A 19,934-nucleotide genomic window follows, 5' to 3' on the forward strand; every position below is an offset into this window, starting at 1 on the left:
TGAATGGATTTACTTTTGTGTGGGTCCTGTCAATCTGTCTGACTTATATCCAATAACACCCAGCTAACTTGAATTCAGGTAACACAGTACTGCCAGTGTCTGATAACAGAATGGATGGATGAAAACGTTCGACACACCTTAATCTTTTTTCTTTCTGTTTTGCATTTGGAATAAAATCAAACCTCTGCAAACCTTATAATACTTTTTTTGTTTTTTTTTGTTTACGGAGGCTCTCCGAGCTTCAGGTGCAGGGTAATACCCTCGTGACTATCACCAAATACTCGGCGATGTGTGGACAATTTTAAAGTACTAATCCATATACAATCAGGCACGCTCGGTCAGGAAGAGTTTGAACAACATTCTGAGAGTGGCGTTAGTGCGAGCACTTGTCGAGAACACAATTTTCTCCCCTCCTAGACTTGTTTTTGTGATTTGGAGAAGAAAGCGGAAACGCTCTCAATGGATTCGGTGACATGCCTGAAAGCAACACCAGCCGGGTACCGGTGAGATACCCAGTCGATACAATGTAATTAACCCGACGTTCCTCCCGGTGTTGACCGCCGAGCGAGCGGCGGTGCCGGCAACCAGCGACCGAGGGGGGAAAAAGTCGATAGCGAGCAAATTAAATTTGCTGGTTGTGTGTAATGACGCTACTAACGGAGTGTCGTGCCATTTGGTGTGGTTATATGTGCCGTGGCCAGTTCGCAGTGATGCGCTCGGCAGAGACCTAAATCTTCTCGCTCGTCCACACTGCATCACTCACACACAAGCAACCCGGACTCCATTAAGGGCAAACATTGGAAAGAGGACAGCCATCTGAAGCCATTTTCTTCCAGCAGAGAAACAGGGGTAATCGAGTTAGAATACAAATTACTACCGTTTGTTTCCACTGTTTGTCTGCATGTACGCTGCTTGCAATTTGTGATATGCATCTGGTCGGCATTATGTGAGGAGCCGGCCGAGAGGGAACAATTTGTTCTGTAAACGGTAAGCGTTTTGTAATTATTAATATTCAACCTGATTGAATGAATGAACGCTGTTTTACGTCGAGAAGCAGGATGAGTCAAGACTGTGTTTAAAACCAAAACGTTGTCTTTTAACGGTTTCATGGAGTTGTGTGACTCATGGTGTTTTTCATGATGCAGCATACATGTAGACATCTTGAATGTGATCTGGTCGTGCATCAGTGTATTGTAATGATAGTATAAGAAACACTGAATTGTGGATTTTAATAGTAATTAGAGCAGAAAATCTCCTGATGCTTGAAAATTCATCGGGATCATCATTTTCTGGGAATTTTATTACATCTGAATATTTCAAGGGTAAAGAGCTAGTAGACAGGGTTGGCATGTTAATAACAGCATGTAGATTGACATATCAGAGTGGACAACGGAGTCAGTACATTGTGTTCAACAGACACCTACCATATGTGTTTGGTAAAAGGTGGCTCACTTCAGATCAATCAAAACTTTGACAGGACAGGACAGAAACATGAGACTGGAGCTCAAATTTATGGATGGCTGTGCTACTTCAGTCGATTAAAAAAGGCAGTTTGGATCTTTAGCAATAATCCACAGTGGACACAATTTGCCTGTAAAGGCGCTTCGACGCGGTGTCTGTTCTGTTTGGAGGAATAGGCCTAAGCATTTCGTTAGAACATTTTCAGATTATATCACCAGTCGCAAAATAATGATTTAAAACAAATTTCTCAGTAAAATGTGTAAGTATAAAATAACTCACCCTGCTTTTACAATGTCATGTCTGACAAAATCCAACTTCTCGCAAAATGTAGAAATAATATCCAGCAAAGTTTAGCAACCTTTCCCTTAATGCACCCGAAACCCCTTTTCCTGTAGTAATTATGCTAAGCCTATTAGCTTCCTAAGCGAATAGTGTGGCTAGCCACATACACTATAAGCAGAACAGATTGGACATAGAGTGAGTAATACAGTCATGTACCATTTAATTTAATATTTGTCTGCGATTGGTACTAAAGTATTTAGCACCAAGCACTACGAGCCGTATGTGCATATATTTATCTGATGGGAATCCAACTTACACGCAGACATTGGGTGAGTGCTATGCATAGTAATCTTAACATCTGATAAATTCTGGAAATATCAAATTTTAAATCAAACCAAAATCATTGCTTTCCCTCGGCAATGAAGAATATGTATAAATACACATCTATCCAATGAAATTAAAAAGCCTCGGGAAAATTTGAACCATTTCGTTTTTAGTGTAGAGGTCGAAGACTTAATTTTGTAAACGTCACAAGATCTTCAAAACCTTCTTGGAATGTCTTCACGCTTTTAAATCGTTTGTTTGCCAGAGCGTTTATAGTCTTTCTGTGGCTTTAAGCTTGGCGCTCGAATCAATCAAATTGAGCTTTCAATATAGTGCTTAATATTTACTACCTCGAGCGGAAATGCCTGAAGTTTTATTGCAGCGCTTTCTTCATAATATTACATGTAAGATCATGACCCCTGATTATAATGAAGGTGTAACGTTTCTCAGAGGTTGTTTTAATTTGCGAAATATTTAAGATCAAGCCATCGCCACTCATTCACTTAAACACGTTTTGAAAGCCGTAATACCTTTTTCAACATGTTCCAGACTATGGTAATTTAAATCACGAAATTAGCAATTATTCTGCTTCAGTTGTCCATGTCAACCCGGAAAAGGATGAACTTAGCCTCATCAGATGGTGTGTTGAAAGATACTTACAGCTGGTGTAAAAATTAATGAAATTGGCCGCTCTGTGATCCTTTTCCGAGGTTTAATAATTAAAATCCCGGTTGACCATGCCACACACCGCTTATTCAAATTTTGAGATACGTCCATGTACTGGTGCTTATTTATATTTTGTCCCGGCGCGGCATTTAGCGATCGTCAATAAGCGATCTACTCGTCAGTGACTCAGCACGACATCGGCTGTCATTCCTGAACGGGTAAATTACCCATCTGCTCACACTGTCTGTGGGGACTTGACATAAAAATGTTCCCCGCTTGAAGCGACGGAGGCACAGCCGACCGTGACATTCTCTCATGTTGCAGGGGGGTGGCCGCATGTGTCGCACAAGCCGCATGATCCTACCCACTGCGAGGCCAGCCCTCCCTTTGCACGCAACCATCTTTGAATTGTTCGCATTCTGGTTTTATGCCAAGCTTAGATGGCTTGTCATTTCCATCATTCGTTGTGATGTCTGCTGTCATTAGCATTTGATCACTTAAGAGCATTTACCTCCGTTAACCACTGCGTTGTTTTTCCACTCCTGTTGTCATATCTTTCAAATGATCCTTGTTCCCGCCACAGTAATAGGCTTCAACATTACCAAAGAGAACATGTCTACTGTACTCTGAGTGATTTCGGTGTACTTTACTGTAAACAATATTTTAAATGAAACTTTGGAAACGCGGAACGTAGTCAAAAACCTTGTATTCGAAATTATTAATTATGCCACACGCTGTGTTTGGACGTTTTGATAACTGATTCAAATTGACGCATGATTTCAGAAATACTATGATTATTAATATGAAAATTATGCGTTGCTTTGCGCATCAGAGGAGCACAAAATGTTAGAGGCAAGTCTCTCGATACAGACGTTTTTACACTGCAAACACTGTGATGTTAAAATCAACTCTTTTTGGTGTTATCAGATGACCACTTTAACAGCGCTGGTGTTACTTTGCACACCTATAAGTGTTACAGTGCACTGGAGGGTATTAAAAGTAACATCAAATAACACCAACATTTTTAACAGCAGTGAAAAGTGTTGGCGTAGTCCTCTGATAAATTTAACACCCCAGTTTGTGCAAAAGCTTTTAAGAAGTCATTGCACACGATATTTATCAGCGGCTTAAGACGCTCAACAATGCTGGCATATTTGGCATCAACGTCAACATCTTATTTTCATTCTTGTGGCTAAGAGGATTTTCTCCGGATAACTGCTGCTGCTTCATCTGATCGTTCACTAGTGAAGCAGACGAGAATAATGACAGCATGAAGCCAGTGATGAGAGATGGTTTTTTATAATAACCAGACCAGTGAGCCATGCAAGTAGCAGTGCATTATATTACATTCCATCTTTCTGAATTACCACTCCTCATTTGAGTTCTTACGTCCATAAATCCGATCAACAGTTGCATACTGCAGTCAACCGATAGAACACTTATTTCGTCAGGAATGCATGGGCCTATAAACAGTCACTGTCGTCGTCATTAACTCGCCCTTTTTTATCTCCACTGTTGATACGATCATCAACAATGCCACCCATCTATTTTTCTCAACATTTGTGAGCAGTACCAACATTATTATCCCGTGCAACATAACTTGTCAGAGTCATTGTCGATCGACGCGATCGTTGTTGGTCACAAACCAGATTAGTTCCTCTTTATCTTCTCATCGCTACCATACACGAGTACCACCACCTCCCCCTTGCATTTCTACATTATAATAATTTAACCATTCGCATTACCATTGACGTGTTTTGTTTCAAAGGTGCATTTCAGACAGCTTTAAAATCAAAATATCATCACTTAATAATTTCTTTTAAAACAGAACAAAAAACCAAACAAAGAAAATTTTGGCTTCTCTTTAAACGTCTTCTTGCTGCGTTATGATGCATTAGTTATGAACTGCCATTCAATAAACTCATATCAATTCCTCTTCTTTTGAATCCGTAAACTCAAAGTTAACTAGCAATAGCATGGTTTAGTTTATACCAAAAATGGCTCCGAGACAACTCGATCGTTCTCCGTGCAAGGTCAATGACTCAGAGCCATTCTGAACCAATGGATTTGCTATGTTTCCGATCAATGATTCCTTACATTTATTGACCCTGTCATGAATGTCAGGATTGTTCTCGATCATATTACTGCAATTCATTCAATTAATTGACCGACTCACACCCGTGTGATTCACTGGTGTTCACTTACCCCCTGGTAATCGGTATCATGAAGGAAAAACACTGGATAGATTTGTCTTTGTTAGTCATAAGTATAGGGACCTAACTGTATCGACGTTTGAAAAACTGACTAATTTTGAAGGACAGTCTGAGAAATAGCTTGATGACGATGTGAACGGATTGAAGATAGTTCGTTATTGTTTCAGCGTTATTTATCAGCGAGGTAATGGAGCCTCGTGCGAAGGAACCAACATTTTCACCGAAAAAAATGCATGCTTTGGATTTCTAAAGAGAGGCATGTAGGAGAACAGATTTGCAATGTTTTATGAATTATGCCCTACTTGACAGGATTTTGTTAAACTTTTACAATCCATGGAGAAATAAGAACACTGTCATTGCTACTTGCTACCTTGGATAATACGAAATCCTGTCTTGTGCGAAATTTCTTCTTCTTAATTGTTAATGGCTTTATACAATTAACGAACAACCAATGACTGGAGCAAACATCAACTGACCAACAGATTGATCATGCAACAATTAAACCACCAACCAACAAACAAAACCAACCGATAGTCAGCAAGTAACGCCCACCGCTTCCAATGCCGGTTTGTAAAAAGTGCTAAGGGTCGAATGCCCCGTAGGCTCAACGCAATCAGGTTACTTGCAGAGCATACAATTAAGGTTTCCGATAAACTTCTGCAAAAGCCCCAAGCAATACCTCCCTTTAGCACACTCCGTCAGTAGCATGACAGAATGCGAAGAGCATTCGACTAGTTTTGTAAAAAGTGCAGAGGCCCTGTCTTTGCGTGTTTTTACTTTTCCATTCGCTTTCGTCCTTAGACAACCAGTGAACGGGTCACACGCAAGCAAAAACAAAAGAGCAAGTATACTACCAAACTTTTCAAGATACTTAGACAAGATATTATTCTGTATAGTACTGTACTACATTTGAAACAAACCAGCAAACTTAAAATCTAATTAGAAAGAAAACAAACCAAACGACCAAAAACCAAACAAAAACAAATGATAAAGTATATTAATCCTTGGGTATTCTGTATAATATTTTGAATCTGTTCCAATCGTGAATTGATGGCCAGCGTTTTTAAAAGAGGCTTACATTAAATTCACGCGAAACAATGGGAGTAAGGATCTGAAGATAGCAATGTTAAATTGTTCAACACAACCGTTGAACTCTACAACAATACTTGTGACAGGAACAGATCCGATAAACTGAAAAAGTACAAACGGCTACACACCATCACCATCATCGTGACGGTCACACGATCCTGCCTGCAAAACGGCAGTATTAATTGCCTTTCCCTTTGCCATCGTCATACATCCCGCGGTTTTTCTGTTTGTCCGTAGTAGGGGGCGTCCATCCTACCCCACCCCTCGTCACGGATGTATATCCCCCACATGCAATCGACCATTTTCCCCTGCACAGCTAGACGCTGAATCGATGAGATTAAATGACTCACGTGAGGCTGGTCATTAGGCGAGGAGCGTGTGAAACTGATCCTAAGAAAACATGTCAATAAAATGGCCGCCGCATGCAAAAACAACACTGAATTGTTTTCTCATTCCTCCATGGCATTATCTTTCACTGTCCATCCACGTGAGTTTGTGCTGGCTTTACTGATGGTAAGTTGGCAGCAGCCATTTCGGTGGTATTACGTATTTGTAATGCGTTCGATTGATTAGATCAGATAAGCATATCACAGTCGAAACAACTCAAATTTTACAATACTTAACTGATACCTATTCAGTGATACCAATGATACCTATATACGAAAACAGACACGGATAGGCCTATGGAAGTGAGCTAAAGACAGTATAGGGAGTTGGACAGCACAATGAAACCGATAGCCCTCGGGTGATCAGGAGAGAACTGTGCTGGCGCTATTTCAACTTTACAAAGTGACACTTGAAAGATTGTTGCAATAACCCCCTACTGTACCCAACAGTAGATGCACCTCGGTATTGTTTGCATCTTATCCTGAAAGAGATCTTTATCCTCTTTTACAACGCAAGAGGACCTTCAAGTGACATAAATAAAGACTCCAGATTTGTCCTTGCATTTACCCCTGAATTGCGGGGCGAAACCGCGTGGGGTCGAGGCATTGTCTGGGGCTGTTGATGCTACTCTCACCACGACAAAAGTAGGAAGCACTCAAAAAAGCATCTGACGAATACCTTACAAGATTTACCTTTGTTGCTATTCCGCTAATAACAGGAATCCACATCTAAGCCTCGACCATGGTGATCAGCGAATGATTATTGCGGCTCTCGGCTCTCAGCCGGGGTAGTGTTACATTTGGACCCCCATTAAAATGGACTCCTTGATCATACTTCGCAGGGCTCTGACAAAAAAATATGAAACGAGAGAAAAGGCAAGGCTAGTTTTAAGGGCAGAGTGCCTTTGATTATATCTTCTGCGTATTTATAGCTCGAGATATTGAAGATTGGATAGTTTAAACGCACGTACAAAGAAACTCCACCTTCGTTCAAATTTTGCACTTCGGTACGGATTCCACTTCTTGGTTTTTGATATAAACATATTATTAAAAATCTCCAAAGAATTTCAGGAATTCCAAAAATTGGAATTTCAAGGATGCGGAGAGAATGGCATTCCTTACTGCACTGATGTTTAAAATGTAATCATTCACTGATAATTTATTTCACTTGTCAGGATTTCTGAGTAGTTCTTATTGCAGGAAAGAAAATGAACATTTCTGTGATTTTTGTTTCAAGTTGAGAGGCCATACCGAAGAAACATAGGAAGAGAAATGATTTATTGGCGATGCAGGGAAAGTACATTTCTAAAACAAAATCCAAATCGAGTAGGTAATCTGGTAGAAATGTTTAAACTGTAAAAACTGATTAGTACAATTCCAATTACCTGACTAAAGTCCGTTTTTAATATAAGCCTCTCGATAAATGTGTTTTGCGAAAAACAGTGTCCAATCTTTAAAAATCATTGATAAGTGGCACATTATGCTTGTTACGACAAGATGCTGACTGTCACGTGACCCCAGTTGTCCGCCGAAACAACAAATTCTTCCTGCTTTACCTCCACCAAAATGTACTTCCGGGAGTTACCAAGGAAAACAAGAAAAAAATGTTTGTTGTGTTGTTAATCATGAAGAAACTTAAAGGTAAAAACAACGTTTAGAGTTTCAACACTTTTTTGTACCCACTTTTCCACACGTTTTACCCATGACATGTTTATAATCAAAATGTGTTTAGGACTGTGTTTAAGCGCTAAACGCTTTTCCGAGGTACATGTTCAGCTTTTTAAAATGTTAGCATTTCAAAACATTCCTAAACCATAACGCTAAACATGTCGCGGTTAAACATGTCAAAAAAGTGGGTACCCCCAAAAAATGTGTTTAGAAATGTGTATATTATTCTAAGCGTTTTTTTTACAGTGTAAAACCAATTTAAACCTCATAACCCCCGTATGGAAGGTTTACGTGGTTGTGCTTGCCTTCAGCCAGACGAAAATCATAACCTGCTCACAGTGTTGTCAGCTTAGAACGTAACACACGGTCAACCATTTTGTGTTTGCTTTTCCTGGCTGTGTGTTTTGTGCATCACTATGGCCACAGCAGCGTCCAATCACACGTTGATGAGCCAAGCTGTCTACACACTGATGAGAGTTAAATCCGTCATTTAAATCACAATAGCCCCATGGCACAATAGGACCAAACGCCCTGCCCCTTTCGGTCCCTTCTTCTCTAATTAGCTACGAACCGTTTGTCATTGTGCGGCGTAGCGATATTCGATAACCTGCGGTACACTTTAACAACAGCTTGCGTGGCCAGACTAGTCAGCGATAACCGTTATTTGTATAAAGGTGCAACTCTCAAAAACGGTCTAACGGAATGATAAATACAATGGAAATCAGACAGGAATTCGTGAGTAGCCTCTGATTATTGTTGATTTTTTGTTAACTGAGTTTAAAGACTGAATTTGAAGCGGTCTCAGTATTTGCTTGGGACGTGTGTTGGATCGGAAAGTCTAAAGAAGCAAATCGGATTTATTTTCATGTGGAGAGGCTAACATTGTGTAAGAGTAAACCAGATGCTTGTCCACAATTTTAAATTTGCAGTGGATATCTCTTACCTAGACTGCCAAAAAGTTCACTTACTTTGTAGATTGATGTTAGTACATTTTGCTCATGAATGTATCTTCTTTGCATCTTTTGGTGTATTGTATAAAAATCGCCTCAAAGGATGACTATTATTAGCGAAATGCACAGTCTGTCTTTCGTGTTTTTCACGCTCGTTTTTGTTTGCTTAGGTGTCAATTTTTCAGTGTTTTGTGACCGTGTCATGAACTAGAAAGCTAGTACCTGGCGAGAAAATTCCCAACACTAGTGCCGTTGGCAATATTCCTGGGAAGCTTCCATTTCGTGGATTGATCGAAATGTATCTTCTTACAGTTTAAAAGTTCAGCATAAATTAATATGGCTTTGCTTCATTGCTGTGTCATGGTTTAGGCATGGTATATTAACACTGCCCTCATACAGTGTAACACGAATGGAAAGGTGTAATTTATTCTGTCTCGATATTTCAATTCAGTGGCAAAATGTGAGCACTGATGCAACATTTGATAAAATTTCATTCAAGACTACGTAAAATGGAATCATCGGATAAAGATATTCCTTTGGACCTTTCTTCCCCTTTCTGGAGAGTGTGTTTTAGCGACCCTGCTACGCCTGTCGTACATTTTAAATGTTGATGCTTAGAAGTTACTCTTGAAGCTATATTTGGCAGTGACTGGGGTATTCGGTGCGTAGTTTGACGTGTTTATTTTAATAAAATTCAGAGGGAACGCTTGATGCATGCACTGTGCCGTAAACATACTCCCGATTGTCTCATAAGAGGTCTCATAAGACTACGTAAAATGGAATCATCGGGTAAAAATATTCCTTTGGACCTTTCTTCCCCTTTCTGGAGAGTGTGTTTTAGCGACCCTGCTACGCCTGTCGTACATTTTAAATGTTGATGCTTAGAAGTTACTCTTGAAGCTATATTTGGCAGTGACTGGGGTATTCGGTGCGTAGTTTGACGTGTTTATTTTAATAAAATTCAGAGGAAACGCTGGATACATGCACTGTGCCGTAAACATACTCCCGATTGTCTCATAAGAGGTTGCATGTTCACAGCACGACAGTGTTGTTACACCCACGAAGGTCACGATAACGTGGACACTGCACCCTCGAATCAAAGTTGTGACAGTCTCCAAAATAGCGAGTTGAGAAAGAGGACAGAATGTCCTCGGAGAAAATATGGAGAACGAGTTCCACATCCGTGACCTTTATTATTCATGCTGAGGTTCCGTGCCTACGGGGTTTATATGGCAACATCTGCAACTCCGCTGGTATACAAGGATTCAAACATGACTGCGCAAACAGCTACATATAGTCAGAGCGTTGTACTATGCACAGCTGATATTGATCGCTCGTAAACTCAAGGAACGGTTTGCTTTTTTTCTCAACCCATTTTCCATAGTCGTTTCAGTAGAACGGTTTATTCTCAACCGTGCCAACGGTGTAGTTTGTAATATGGCACAGCGGGATGACAGCAAGGTCACTGATTCATTCGGGTGAAAGAGTGCATGTGTTGCGGCTCGATCATGCCTGGGTCTTTGAAGTCGCACAGGCTTTTATAGCATATGAGATATTAAGTCAGTGTGTTGTCAAATGTAAAACTTGCACATGCATAATTATTAAGTCCAATAAATTGATAAATTGTCGTTTTTGTTTAAAATTGTAGTTTTGTTTGCATCATCATTTGTTTATTAAATACTTCAAATGGATACAAATGTCAGAAACTTGAGTTGCCCTGATAGCTAGTACATTTCTTTCACAAAACGACATATACTCTTTCGTAGTCATCATAGAAGTATTTTTAATGTAGCAGCATAGATGCGTCCCCTTGGCGATTTCTCTCTAGATTCTTGACTGGCGTAGGTTTCCTACGTTTAACTGCTGCACTGTTAAAGCTGAGGGTTAAAGGGAAACCATGAACTCCTAAAATTTTCTTTTTTTTCCTTCTAAAACATCTGTATATAGTTTTGGGTAACTGAGGTAAGCCTATGTACAAAAAATAATAATAAAACCTGAATCAGACCACGGTCCGGTGCCCCAACAGCAAAGTTAGTCCCCACATTAAAGGAAAGTGCTTTTCACTGCAGATTGAAATTCGGAGTACAGTCTCTCGTTCTTTTTATTTGACGGTTGATGAAGATGTTTTGCTCCCCGACAAAATCGATACTCAATCGATTAGCATCTTACCCCGCTGGTCCCCCAACACCACATCCATGCACTGACCGTGGTTGCAGTTGGCTCCCGCGTACTGCCATCCCTCCCCACCTCCCGAACAAGCAGAATCAGTTCCCAACGTCTACAGGGGGAAATCAGTCAGTCACTCAGTCCCTGAGAATTGCCGCCATAATACCCTGTCATTATTCACATTCTTAGCAGCTGATCCCTCTAAAGGTCTCCCTGTTTCTCCCGTGCTCGCTCTTTACCAGATTCCTGGGCCTGCAACCCGCTGAGGTCAGATGCGCAGGACGCTATCACAGCCTTTCCTCATGAACAAATGTCAGCACAGCGCTAGGACAAGGTGACACCGTCTTGAAACAACAAACATGGATGCTATATCGTTTTGTGCACCACTGGCGGTGCTACTACACGTAATGTTTTCCATCTTTGCGCAAGGTAAGGGAAATCCACTTTCACAGAAGAGGGTTTTTAGGTGAAATCATGGAAAAGAATTTGGGAAGTTGTAAGAACTGGATCCTGTTTGATATTTGACCAATTTTTAACTCTGTAACGCCACTGATAATTTTACTACATATGGAATATCGTGGAGATTTTTTCATGTTGTGAATTGACTGAACTTTGCAAAGTTTCTGTTTACCAAAGATCTTCATTTGTTACTTTTCGACACACTAAATCATTCATATTATGAAATCTCTGAATATAATATAACATTGAAATAATGGTTACTTTCAATGTAAAACTTGGGTAAAATAACTTGATCCATGTGTTGTGGAGAGTCAGGGTATCGATAGGCTATCAAGAAACCATTACAGATGTAAATCATTTTAATAAAGATTGTCGCGAAAAGAATATATTGGTAATCTCCAGCACTCATTGGCAATTTTAATTCGTAGTTCTAATTTAAACATTTTTCAAGACATATGAATCAAACAGTTGCCAAAATATTTGACTTACTCAAGCACTTTACAGATTTCTATCAGGAAAAGATAAGATGAATTTTTAACTCTTTGGCTTGTGTATCAATTTCAATTTCTCAAGATGGTTTCCTGTTGACGTCAGAGAGATGACATCATAAACTTGCCAATGCTCGGGGTATAATGCTTTTAAAACACCGTTGGTTTTGAAATAGGCAGGAACATCTGCTTTTAACTATCACTATACCTAAGTTGAAGTCTTTTAAAATATCAGAATTTCAAGTTGTTTGGAATTGCTTTAAGAATACTCTTATTGGGTCTTCCATTTTACAGCCATTCATTAAAATATTAAGACACTGCCTTATATTTTTGTAGCTTTATTTGATTACTTGTTTCAAACCATTTTTCCTTAACAGCTAAAATTGGCTGCAAAACCCTATGTTGTTTAAATCAAAACTCCTAATATTATAACCTCTAGCAGAAGCACCCCCCTCATCTGTTGAAAAGAGCCGCGTAGGTCACGTTCAATTTGTTGGTAGCACAGCAACTATGATGCATGCATTTCCCAATCGTTCGTGAACCTGCAAAGTTCAGTTCCGACCAAAGGAACCTCCGTTGCTCAGCAGAAAATAGCACCCTCTCTTTGTCCAACTCGAGGCCCATAGCGTGAGGGTCAATCAATTTCATTGAAAACTCATGTATCCCGATGACAAATATTTTCAGGCTGTGCAAAAAGATATCTGAAGCGTAATGAAAGCCAGGCTGCCTTTTATGATTCTGTACGCATAGATGTTAATACAGTCTTTTTCAGTGCTGTACATCGTACGCGAACACGACAGGGATGGAGTCAAATTTTAGACACCGGTTTGATCAGTGAGGGGATTAATACTTGGTTTATTTTTACCCTGTTGCTGCGTCGCAAAACATTGTGTCGTCAGGTTAATGACACGGCATTACTCCAGTTTAATAATGACATCTGGATTCAATGAAATAACAATCAAGCACCACTTAAGACAGACTGCAGCCTAATTTTCGTTTGATGTAGAGCGCTACTGCTCGCCGTGTGCCATTGGTACCGCAATTAACGTACCAGAACTGCATTCTTGCATTGGGTAACGTAGAGATAGGCTTATGGCAACTGGCTGCATTTGAAAGTATTTACGTCGCGGACCATCAAACCATGACATTGAAATGAGAGGCATGGCCTGTTGACACACCACCCAAATGTCGGTATTTTCCTATTCAACTTTGTGTTTCTGCGTCACAGTTTACAACAATCGCTTGGTTTTAACATTGGACTAAGATTGCGCAACGCATGGTTTAATACCAACCAGAAATAGATCTCATGTTACTTTAATAAGTTAAACAGGTTCCACCCATGTCTATACCTTATTGTTATTTTTTACTGTCGTCAGTAGTAATTTTTTTGATTGGAGGTCAACGAAATTAAAGAAGCCAGATCTGTTAAAAAATGAAGAAAGCGTAAATAGTGAATAACAGGCGTGAATCCAGGGAGTGACTTTGGGCCCAACTGCTCTGCCCCCCCCCAACAAAAACGTAAAATGGACAAATAACAGTTGATGTATTTAAAACTTTGTTATTTAATGAAATAAAAAGACGGCATCATACCATATGAATGAAGGAAAATCACTAACAATATAGTCTGTAACAATTAGATATAAAAATAAATCTGACGGGCTGGGCCCTTCCGCTGGAAACAAATTCCAGGATCCACCCTGGATAACCATCAAAGATGCCAGCAAAGTTCCTTTTGACAAGAATGATTTTCCATTTGGTTAGATGATTATTTTTCCGCATGGACAGTACAAAACGGGGTTATATAGGAACGAGTTCGTGGATGCTTTCGGGAATTTGGTCAATTTGAAGCATTTAAACTATTGTACCGAGATCTGAGGGAAATGATATAATGCCTGAGTTATTCCTGTATACTCCACAATGTTCACAGGGGTTGAATTATGTGGATATGTCATCAGTCTTATCCCAGGAATTTCACCAATACAATCGAGGGAGCATTTCTATTCGCTGACTGTGATAGTGTGGTCGTAATTGAGTATGCTATCAAGTGGCTTATCAACATATATCTGAATCGAAAGAGTCTGTAAATTGAATGAATGAATGCAGTAGAAATATGTCAAATACGATATCACTGACAATCAGCCATTTAGCTATTCAGTGAACAAAGTACACATGTCTTGTACTTGTGAATCATCGAAGCATAAACCCACACGTACGTTTATCGGTCGATGAGAGCAGTGGAACTACCAGCTATTTCTGTGGAACCAAAGAATAGATGACAACGCACTTCACATATTACCAAAAAGCATACAAATAGGTCCAAGTTCTCTGATTATGATTGTAATCTGAACACAATTGAGAAATCTCATTGTTCAATTTTGCAGCACGCTAATTGTTAATTGCCTATCAAGTTCCGGGATTAGAATCTACCTATGCGCATTTGGATTACTGTACCGTGTTATGCACCACTATTAGGATGCAGCAGCTAGCCTCATTGATTATTTGTACTCATTCGTTCAGTGTGACTTTATCTAAGACTAAACAGCCCCGTAGTAGCTGCCTGGTTCACATAAGACGGTGAAAATATTAAATCACAAGGTAATGTAAATATTAACCAGGGATAGCAGAAGTTAGATTTCTCAGTAATTCCTAAAAGTGTCAATTTTTTCTCGACTTGTCCAGGCAATATCTTTTTTGAAAAATTGGTGCATAGAATGGAAGATAAAAGAGTATCATTATTTTGACATGATGTTTTTAATATCGTTTGTCAATCGCCATATAATATTCGCGTTTTGTCTCATTTTATGTTAATCACCACTTTTAACACCAAACAGCCGTCGTGTGGAATCACCATTGCTTGATGAAATCCGACGCTCTATCAAGTTCATGTTGACAGCTGGTTAGTTTGTCGTCCGTCATTGGGGAGGCCAGCCCGATTAGGTGAAACAGTAATTGGGCGCGTGTACGCGGTAAGATTAATCAGCCAGACGCGGTGGTAAACTCCGTGTACTTTTCCCTGCAAGACCTGTCCGGGTGGGTTTTTTTTTTCTGATCTGACACCAGTTTGTCACATCTACGGAGAGGCATGGGGTTCTTCATGCACCACCGCTCGCTTTCCTGATGGTGGCACCACGGTCACGTGGGCCTACACGTCAGCCAGGACGAGGTTTTATTTTCTCCCCCGTCGCCAAACTTAACGGAAGCGCTGATCAAGTCTCGCTGTGCACCTCCGTCTTAAACTTTAACCCCTTGAAGCCTCGTTCCCCGTTTCCATTTCCTGCCGTGGGGCAGCTTAGCTGATGTCGTCTGTCAAGTCATCTGCGTCCCATGCTTGAACTAGCATACTTCTGGGTTTTGAGTAATTTTCGGACAGTAACAATAACTGTCCGAAAATTAGATTTGCGCCCATACTTATGCGCCAATTGATAAAGTACCTGGAATCACTAAATCACGAATGCCACAGAACATCTTGGAGACGGGACTGTCAATTTTAAGCTTATAAACAGCGCTAATACACAGTCTTTAATTGTGCCCGATCTTTACGTCAGTAGATATGAACACACCCTGAAGTACAAAGTATGTGACGTGGAAAACCCGCAATGATGAGCTGATTGCTGGATGGATCTCGACGATAATGAAATGTAATTCACTGTCAAAACACTCTGATAACTAAGTCCTTCCTTCTTTATATAGAAAACGTTTTACGTCACAAAAGTGAGAAGAGAGGGAATTTCTTGGGGTCGATAGAGCTTAGGTGCAATAATCGAATAGCGCATACTGCTATGGGATGGTGCATGCTCTCCAAGGATCCACTATGATAATGTTCTCGCCACATTAAGGGACAGGAGTTCCCTCGCGATCTCCCAGTTGGTTAATTATATTACGAAACCCCGGAGGCAGTGGCCCTGATCTAAATTTAAGACTCCATAATAGCTCCAGATATCTGGTCATGAAATACTGGGAGAAAAAAATGAATCGTAGTAAAGATTGGCGATGCAACGTTGACGCGGGACAGTGAAAAAAAAGAAGATACAGCTCTGCCGATGAGTGCTTGTAAAATTAGTGATTCATCTTTGCAGAAAGCATCCCATTTTATCTTTCCTGTGAAAAAAAATCAATATATTTTGAGCAAATAGGATCCATGGATTGTATTAGCCTGTAATTCTACGTCACAGTCAGAGTCATTAGTTTGTAACACTAGAATTAAATGGTGATTAATGACACTGCAGTTAACGGCTGAAAGTCGCGACTTCTAAATGGATAGATGTGACGTGTGTGAAACCATAGAGCTGGGTTGTAGCTCTATGGTGAAACCAACAGCGATGCAGTGGAAAAAAGTACAAGCCAAATCCCGAGGGGTCCCAGTAATATTTGCATTGAGTTCAGTGTCTGAAATTCGTGATATTTTAAAGGTTAAAATAAGGGGAGAAACAAACAAAACGATTCGATCGTAACGGAATGTAACAACAACAACGTTTTGAGTTTTCAACATCACACATGTACAGTTGAAAACATTTTTGCCTTTTTTAAAACATGGGCAGTTCTGGGTATGAACTCAGAGGTCAGATGATGGCAGGGAGGAGGTATGGAGTTAATCTCACTGTGATAAATTAACCATTGTACGTGATGATCTTTGATTTGGATTTAATGTAAATACAGAACTTCCAATATTTACATGTATATGAGAAATTCCAAGAGCGGCCCAAATACTGCTTGTTATAAGGGATCTGAATCACTAATTGGAATCACAAGTTAAAGGATAGAAGTTTTGACAGTGGAACGTACTGGTATATATATTATATTTCAAAGCAAGGGTATTGGCCGATGTGACATTGTAATATGCGATCTTAGGGAACGCTGTTTAATCTACTGCTTTATTTTTCCCCCGACACTCAAGTTTTGAAAATCACATACATGTACCCTGAATTGGTATCGGTCTTGGGAAATTCTGTTGTTACAATAACCTATCGAATTAAAGAATTATTATTTCACACGTCCATTGCAAAAAACACATTTCTGTTTTGTTCTATCAAAGCTCACAGTGCTCGTTCATCTGCACCTGGCAAATACTTGGATTTTTGCTTCAAAGCGCCAGTCATCGATCATAATATGGGCGTGTGTATTGTAAAATGCCGAGCCGACGCTGCCTGATACTGTTCATTATGTTTTTCTTCAACCGGATGTTAAGTCAGGTGTGTGCAGCTTTAACATAACAAACCGCAAGCTGCGCATCACTTGCATGTTCCGTCAAAGTCATCCCTACCGTGCGTCCTTCAATGTTCAAAATAAAATGCTTGTCTGGGCCATAAAGCAGACTCAGAATGATATAATGTCGCTTCGAATTAATCGACCGCGATAAGGAAGACGAGCTAGCCGAAAGTGAAACCATCTCAAAATTCCGTGATCAGGGCGAAGCGAGGTTCACTGGAATCTGAAGCATGCGGCCGAGGGAGTTTTTTTCAAACATTCGTTAGCTGATATTTTTTCCAAGGCACCATCGTGTGAGGAATTCTAGAGTGGAAAGGCTTTGGGCCAAGAATTGCTTCTTCTGCCAGACACCGATGTGCATGGTTGGACCAATTAAGCAAAGCTCCCTCTAACCCCCGGCTAAACAATGCAACGAAATGGTTACGAAACAGATGTAGCATACACCTGACGTTGCAAGAAATGAACTGTATTGATGCTTGAGCCAGGTTAACACGTCTTCTCGTTACTAAATAAATACCAAACCCTGTACTTTATGACAGATATCTTATGACTAGCAAAACAAGATGCGAAATGTTTGATCCAGGGGCTTCATTCACGAGGTGGCCACGTTCGATTGAGCAACCTGATTGAGTTTTTTTTCACCGTTGGAGACAAAGGTTTGACTTCACTTTGAGATTTTTTTTATCATTTCACACATCTTAAATTGCTGAAAAGCAATTACGGGGATCACTTTGCTTTCGATTAAAGATATCCTACTCATGAATAGTCTTAAACTGCGGGCTGTACTGCGTGTCTTGGTTTCATGTACTGTTTTAAGCCACAATTCCATGTTGAGCACCGACAAAGATGAACCAAATGTTGGCCCTGCAGGATGTAAGCCCACGAGGGGGGATTCTGATGGTCATCACTCAGCACGAATTAATGTCCGGTCTATACATAATTAGCAGGAGCAGTATATCGCAATCCCTCACATCCAGACAGCCTTTACATAATCCTGTAGTATACATGAACATGTATCAATAATTCCTGCACTGAGTCTGGCATTCTTTATGTAGACACAGATATGGCAGTTATCCATAAGGATATAATCTTTCCAGTCTTACGCACTTACATTCCCTAGCTGATAACGTAAAGAAAAATAATTGTACAAAGTATAGACGCCATAAATCCTCAAATAATGAAAAAAAAGAAACACAGCTGGGTGCAATATATCGGAGACGCGGGGAGTATTATAATGTAAGTGGAACATCCATGACGGCTGTAATGATTTTTTCAACGCTGTCATGTTCATTTCTATAGCTGTCGTGTGAATTTTATGAATTTGTGTGTAGAACGAAAAGTTTAAGTCCGAAAGATGCAGCCAACACTGCAAAAACTGTGTTATTTAAGCCGTTAGACTGAACTGAAACACTTACGCTATCGGATCGTAGACAGATTTAAATGCTTGAAGTGTTCCGCGTTTGCATGGATGATATTAATTTGACATTGGGAACCAAATCAATTTGACATTGATGTGTAGGATTTGGGAACCACAGTTTTAGCATCTAAACATGTTGACAAAGTGACAGCAAGATCGCATTTAATTGCTGAGCACAGATTTTAGAGTGCACTTTTACATAGATATCCGATGATAAGATGTTAACAAATTTAGCCAGCAGTGGTTGATTCTTGGAATTGAAATAGTAATCAAATGCTTTTTTAATTGAGGTTGATGTCGATGAGTGCCACGGGTAGCTCAGCGCATTCACAACCACCGGGTAATCTACTTAACAAGTACATCTCACCAACTCGATCAGATCTGAAATTCAAATCAGTTGCAGACAGACTTGTTAGAGCTGCATTAGGCTTGACTCTTAGATTTGTAAACTTTCATTCTATATACTGTATAATTGTGTCTTCTACGTACAGGAATATCTCCACAATTAGCTTCTGTATTATGATACATACTAATTTTGGCAAGGTGCGCATTGATGGGTTGTAATTTGTTAAATGGACACTGATTTAGACCATGCCTGGGTATTTGCCAAGCACTAATTGTATCCTCGTGGTAAATATCGTCTGTGTCCAATTCACATCCCCGTGTTGTTCATTAGAGGTGAAGAGAACGACACCTATCAAGCGCGAAGGTGTGGACAGATACATCGGACGTGCGTTGTAACACACGATGTAATTTAGGGTTAGTGCCAAGTTACACAGGGCTTTAGGGCCTAATCTGCGGGCAGATCGATGCGTCGTGTGATGAGCAATTGCATTCACACCGCTCAAGGACGGCCTTGTCCGAGCTTGAAACAAAAGAGAGTAAAGATGTGGTTCAATTATACCCAGGACTGTCCCATTGGAAACCTGTCGGTGAAAATATATATCGTAAAGTCTCGATCTTTAAGCCCAAGGCTGGAGACTAATTGATCATCGCATTTATTAAACATTTCAGTCAACAGTTAAAGGTATTATTTTGCGGGCACCATTCGGACTCACTCACTCGAACCTTCAAATCACGATCCGTTGTCAATAACGGACATTAGCGCATACGAATACTAAAGTTAATCTCACTCCGTGCCTTAACAAAAGATGCACATT

The 19,934-nt window shown here is 40.1% G+C and overlaps 1 protein-coding gene across 3 annotated transcripts in view; it reads left to right on the forward strand.

The window, feature by feature from the left end:
• The first annotated feature begins 644 nt into the window (after positions 1-644).
• Positions 645-19,934, forward strand: part of LOC110987075 (neuronal acetylcholine receptor subunit alpha-3-like) — a 39,178-nt gene continuing 19,888 nt past the window's right edge. Inside the window, exons 1-2 of one of the 3 annotated variants that reach the window (XM_022249497.2) lie at positions 645-987; positions 11,448-11,634. In XM_022249497.2, coding sequence (XP_022105189.1) covers positions 11,565-11,634 — 70 coding nt within the window. In that variant the 5' untranslated portion in view covers positions 645-987; positions 11,448-11,564. Of the gene's footprint in view, positions 988-8,664; positions 8,825-11,447; positions 11,635-19,934 lie in introns of those variants that run through there. The other 2 variants (XM_022249499.2, XM_022249498.2) reach the window with 2 other exon arrangements.

The sequence above is a fragment of the Acanthaster planci genome, linkage group LG05 (assembly GCF_054643075.1).
Source record: "Acanthaster planci isolate LZ-2023a linkage group LG05, COTS_SCS, whole genome shotgun sequence".
Classification (NCBI taxonomy): domain Eukaryota; kingdom Metazoa; phylum Echinodermata; class Asteroidea; order Valvatida; family Acanthasteridae; genus Acanthaster; species Acanthaster planci.